The sequence below is a fragment of the Strigops habroptila genome, chromosome 7, assembly GCF_004027225.2.
Source record: "Strigops habroptila isolate Jane chromosome 7, bStrHab1.2.pri, whole genome shotgun sequence".
NCBI lineage: Eukaryota > Metazoa > Chordata > Aves > Psittaciformes > Psittacidae > Strigops > Strigops habroptila.
The window spans coordinates 29,183,374-29,189,373 of NC_044283.2; the positions used below are offsets into that span (position 1 = coordinate 29,183,374).

General features: G+C 37.4%; 1 protein-coding gene across 6 annotated transcripts in view; it reads left to right on the plus strand.

The window, feature by feature from the left end:
* Positions 1–5,714, plus strand: part of EXOC1 (exocyst complex component 1) — a 29,543-nt gene extending 23,829 nt beyond the window's left edge. For all 6 annotated transcript variants that reach the window (XM_032920050.1, XM_030491837.2, XM_032920051.1 and 3 more), the window contains 5 exons: positions 9–237; positions 1,379–1,562; positions 2,341–2,540; positions 4,055–4,249; positions 5,033–5,714. In XM_032920050.1, coding sequence (XP_032775941.1) covers positions 9–237; positions 1,379–1,562; positions 2,341–2,540; positions 4,055–4,249; positions 5,033–5,185 — 961 coding nt within the window. In that variant the 3' untranslated portion in view covers positions 5,186–5,714. The remainder of the gene's footprint in view (positions 1–8; positions 238–1,378; positions 1,563–2,340; positions 2,541–4,054; positions 4,250–5,032) is intronic.
* The last annotated feature ends 286 nt before the right edge of the window (positions 5,715–6,000 follow it).

Here is a 6,000-nt window from a genome sequence, read left to right on the forward strand (position 1 = left end):
TTTAATAGGAAGGACATGATCCGACAAATGATGACAAAAATATTTCGATGTATTGAACCTGAGCTGAATAATCTTATAGCACTGGGGGACAAGATCGACAGCTTTAATTCCCTTTATATGTTAGTTAAGATGAGTCATCATGTATGGACAGCACAAAATGTGGACCCAGCTTCCTTTCTCAGCACAACACTTGGAAATGTTTTAGTGACTGTCAAAAGGAACTTTGATAAATGCATTGTAAGTCCTTTAGTAATTCTGATTAAGCTACCTGTAATATTATAGGAAACCCACTTCTACCCAGTTCGATTTTGCCTTCGCTTATAGCTAAATTTTTGCTTTTAATTTGAAGTGAAAATGAGTAACTTTATAGCTCTTCTACTGGCCAAACCTTCAAAAAAGATAAACTAATGGATGTTGTAGTTCTTCTTCCTCTCCATTCCAGTTTTCTTCAATAATTAGCTATTTGTAACAAATACGACCACTCATTCACTGCCATGAGGTAGTTGACAATTTTAGTTGTTGTTTAAACTTGTACTTTTACTGAGATTAATGAAGTCAGTCAAATAAACTACAGGTCTATGCCTTTTTACTTTCCAAAACAAAACCTCACAGACTTAGAAGGATTTTGCTTTCCCCTTTAAGCATAATGTGCAAATAGACATCTCTTCCATGTGTCCAGTTACTTCTGTTTAACCTCTAAAAAAAACTTGGTTTATATAAAAGGGCAAATCTTTTGGCAGTAGCAGAGGCAGCTCCCACTGTGAGGAACTTCCTTTTGCTAATACAGTATGACCATTGTATGAAATACGGCAAGTTTAGTGACAACATAGTTGCTTTTTTTCTTTTTTTGTATTGTTATAAATGTAATTTGACTCTAGGCCACCACAGTAAGACTGACATTTCTTGATCAGTTTAATGCTTAAAATATTTTGACACTCATTTGTATTATACTGAAATTTTATTTCAGTAGAAGATTAAAGAAACTTTTTGTAGCAGAAGGAATTGTTAGCTGGGCTGACTCAGAAAATCGAAGTTCCTTGTTAGATTATAGAATGAAAATAGTTAATTGCTTCTGATGGATAAGTTTGGGGGTTTTGGTTTTTTTGGGTTTTTTTTTTTTTTTTGAGTAGACAAAGGAGAAGAAAAGCTGGAAGATTTTGCTTGCCCGTCTTCCTTTTTTTTCCTTTGCAATTATTTTATTTCTTACCAAATTTTTGAGGGTAAAAAGAGAGACTGAGTAGATGTACTAATTGAAAGATAAAATTATTTCTGTGTTTGAGTGTCAGTTTTTCAGTATGTCTGCATTTTTCTTTTACTAGTTGTTACATAGTCTGGAGTCATATTAGAGTCTAACATCTGTTCCTCTTTTAAATTTAAGAGCAATCAAATGAAGCAGATGGATGAAGTAAAAATCTCAAAGAAGAGTAAAGTTGGGATCCTTCCATTTGTTGCTGAATTTGAAGAGTTTGCAGCCCTCGCTGAATCAATTTTCAAAAATGCAGAACGACGAGGAGATCTCGATAAAGCTTACATTAAACTTATTAGAGCTGTTTTTGTCAGTGGTAGGTCTTTTGAGGTTGTCATAGTTACTAAAGTGATTGCTTCCTCCAATTTGTATGTAATTTTGCTCCAAGTAACAGGTTTTTCTTTTTAAGACTTTCTCTTGCAAGCCACATGACTGATACTGTGCTGAAATTTTTATCATCTTTGTTATTGGTAGCAGAACATGTATAAACCTTTTGATCATAATATGCTTTTTAAGAGCAAACTGTAGATACTTCCCTTTGTTCACACATGTAAAGTAACTTTACATTATAACAGAGGAAAGTGGAGGGAGAGAGGAGATGACAGCAACATGGCACACTCAATGTGAAGCGGTTTCCTGTCTTTCCTCCCCAAGGGTAGCTTAAACGAAGAGATGAATCTGGATGGGATCCCTGGCATTTGGCCCTAATACCATTCATCTTCACAGCCTTGTGAAGTGCAGAACACTTGAGTTCTGGCTATGAATGTGACCCTTTCTTGGCAGGTTAAGTCCTTTGTGTCCTAGCTTGACGCAGCAGAAGGTCTCTCCAGTCCTTCCTATTTTCCCAGCTATAGTCTGGAAAACAGCAACACCCTTGTTCTACTGGTTTTATTTAGCATTAAAAAGGGGGGGGAGGGGGGCAGAAAAGGGGCAGATACATGCAAGCCAATGACATCTGGAAAAATTTTCCTTCCTTTTTAAAATGATGGGACATGGATGGACATTTACCTGTGCTGCAAACTTTCAAACACTTCCACCTATAGTAAGTGTTGTCCTCTTGGCATTTTAACTATTTTGCTTCCTTTTTCTTTCAGTTGAGAAAGTAGCCAATGAAAGTCAGAAAACACCCAGAGATGTGGTCATGATGGAGAACTTCCATCATATTTTTGCAACACTCTCTCGCTTGAAAATTTCTTGCCTTGAGGCTGAGAAAAAAGAAGCCAAACAGAAGTACACTGATCATCTTCAGTCCTATGTAATCTACTCACTCGGACAGCCTCTTGAGAAATTAAATGTAAGTATGCTTGAGTTTATATACATTTAAATGGTACAGGGTAGTCTTCCTCAAATGTTTAGTTTGCACTATCTGATCTCTCTATCACTATCATAATCTCTTATTATTTTAGACTCAAGCATGCCTGGCAAGAGTACTCATGAGGGTAAGAGTCTTGGATGAAAATAACCAGATTTTTCATGGCAGTTAATAGAACTGACAAAACCTTAGTGTTGTGTCTTTAGCAAATGGTTTAGAGGAAGGAAAAAGTGAGGGGAAAAGTAATTGGGAGCTTTGGGATAAATTTCCCCACCTCAACCACAGAGAAAATTACTGTAGTTTCTGAACTGTTCAACAAAAAGAAAAGTTTTAGAGAAGTTCGGTATGTGTGAAGCTGAACAAGTGTTAAACTAAATGCTGACTTACGATCAGATGCAGTTCTGACAAACCGAACTTTTCCCACTGTTCATTGCTTTTTCTATCTATCTAAGGATACCAGACATTCATTTTCTGAAAATTGAAATGCCTTCTTGCTGCTTCCCGCTTGTGGGTTGACTCTGACCAGCACCTAAGCTGCTGTGTAGTGAACTTGCTTGCTCCCCTCTCCCCAAGCAGGACAGGGGAGAGAATAGGAAGAGCAAATGTGAGAAAACTTGGACGTGGAGATAAAGACAGTTTAATCAGTGGAGAGGGAGAGAGGGGAGAGAAAATATTAAATAAGTGGTACAAAGGCAGTCATTCACTACCTCCCACAAGCAGACTGCTGCCCAACCAGTTTCTGAGCAAGAACCGCTTTTGAAGACAACCACCACCCCTGTCCCGTCCTCTAACCCTGGTTTTTACAGCTGAGCATGATGTTACATGCTGTGGAATACCCTTTGGCCAGGGTTCAGCAGTAACCAAAAAACACTGGTGCATTACCAGCCCTGGTTTAGCCACAAATCCAAAACACAGCACCATGTGGGCTGCTATTAAGAAAGTGAACTCCTTTCCAGTCAGACCATCTGAAACAGGTACACTGTTTCAAACAGTTGCACAGTTCCAACAGTTGCACTGTTTCAAATGAAGTTGTGGCTCTACATGGGTGTTCATAGACAGGCTTCCCTCCATTTTTATTATGTTGAGCCGATAGGTGAGGCAGTGAGAAGAGAGGGCAATTACAGACAAATGCTGCTGAGAAATTCATATTCAGGTGCTTACTGAGTTTATCCAAAAGATCTGCTATTTTCCCAGGCTACAGCCTCATTAATTGCAGATTTTGAGTCTGAGTCAGTATTAGTTACAAGGTTGCAAAGAAAGCTTGATTGCTTCTAGAAATGATTAATTTTGGTTTTATGCTAGTACTTGTGGAGTGCTGTATTGTTGGGCTGTGCTTTAATGTTTATGGCTGAGCACTACTTCATGCCCAATTGAAAACCAAAAATGGTTGGAAGCCGCAACAGTCGTCAGGCAGAATCCGGACTTAACTATCCATATGCTTGTCAAATTAATTAGTTCAGATTGTGATAATCATTAATGCTGTTATTGTTCGTTAGCATTTTTTTGAAGGTGTCGAAGCTCGTGTGGCACAAGGTATACGAGAAGAGGAAGTAAGTTATCAACTGGCTTTTAATAAACAAGAGCTTCGTAAAGTTATAAAGGAATATCCTGGTAAGGAGGTGAAGAAGGGATTGGATAATCTTTACAAGAAAGTAGATAAACATCTCTGTGAAGAAGAAAACTTACTTCAGGTAAACTAAAACATGGCTTAAAAACCTTGTTTTTAAAAACCTTTGTTTACACAAAGGCTTTTTATTACCGCTTTTGCATATGTATTCTGAGGAGTGCTTAGCTTCAGCATAACTTTGAAAAAACATGAATTTTGAACAGAGTTTTTGATAATCCCACTCTGAATCTATTTGTTGGAACATTGATTTGAACTGTGGTGGTAGAGTTCAGAAAGAAACTTCCTTTTTGATTCTCTAGCCAACCATTAACAGGTGATCTCTGTTCTGAAAAAAATATACTGGAAGTAGAGAGAACTCTATTTAAATGAACTGTTAACCTGATAGGAGGTTTGGCTGGTATGCCAGGGCAGAATATACTTTCATTTACATCGTTTTCTGATAGTTACATTATCTAAGTTTTTTCTTCATCTCTAAGCTTTCTCACTGTAGTGAATGATAAGTAAATTTAAGAGTTGATCTTGTATTAACAGCTTTTTAGGGTCTGAAACATGAACTAGTAGCACTGTTCTGGTTTGGGGTGTTTTCTTTAAAGACAATCCTCCTTTTAGGGCAACTTCCTCATCTTTACTATTTCTGCTTTGCAAATTTGGTAGAAGTCATGTAAACATTATAGATCTTAATAGGGAAACTTTTTTTTGTTCTGATGTAGCAACTCAGTTTACTGAACTTTGGTGTTAGCAAGCTTTAGTTTTAAAATGACACCTGAACTGAGAATTAATGAGCCAATGTTTTGTAGTTCACAGAGTATATTGTGCCAGCTGACACTTTATTTGCTTTCTTTGGCAGGTTGTGTGGCATTCCATGCAAGATGAGTTTATACGGCAATACAAGCACTTTGAAGGGCTAATAGCTCGCTGCTATCCTGGATCAGGAATTACTATGGAATTCACTATACAGGATATTTTAGACTACTGCTCCAGTATTGCACAGTCTCATTGAGTCCTCTAGAAAGGGAAAGAGAAGCTAGCAGGGTTTGTGCCTGTATATAAGGGAATCAAACACTATAAATGCTATTTGTTTTTAAAACGTGGATTTCCATGTGTATGTGTAGTTAACTACCATATATATATATATATAAAGTTACACTTCTACATTTGCTTCAAATGTCCTTCAGGGCAAAATGAAACCTTTAGGGATTTGTTCAAGTACTGTTTAGAAGCATTAATTCTGTGAAACACTTTGGATGTAGTTTTTCCCTTCCACTAACATTCAGATACTTTTATTTATAATCCCTTCTCTTGCTAAAAGCAGTAAGCACTACCTTCACAGTACTCAGAAAGGATACTACTGTTTTCACTAGTATTTTGTATCTTGGAAATTATGTAAGCATTAAAGACTATCAAATCTTTTCCCTTCCTTGTTCTAGAAAGTATGGATGTGGAACTTTACGCAGTGGGAATAACTGAATTCATGTTCTGATATGTAATGTGGCTATGGCTACAGTACTTAATTAAATGGTGTTCATCAGCTTCTTTATTTCTGTGGAGTGTTATTTCAAAAAGGTGAAAAGGCAGAGTTATTTCCATTGTCTTGTCTATGGGCATTAAATTAGAATTGCTCTACTTCCCAACACACGGGTGGGGTTTTTTTTTCCTTCATAGAATACCAGGTTGGAAGGGACCTTAAGGATTGTCTGGTACAACCTTTCTAGAGCACGACCTAGACAAGATGTCCCAGCCCCCTGTCCAGCCGAATCTTAAAAATGCCCAACATTAAGGAGTCCACCATTTCCCTGGGGAGATTATTCCAATGAC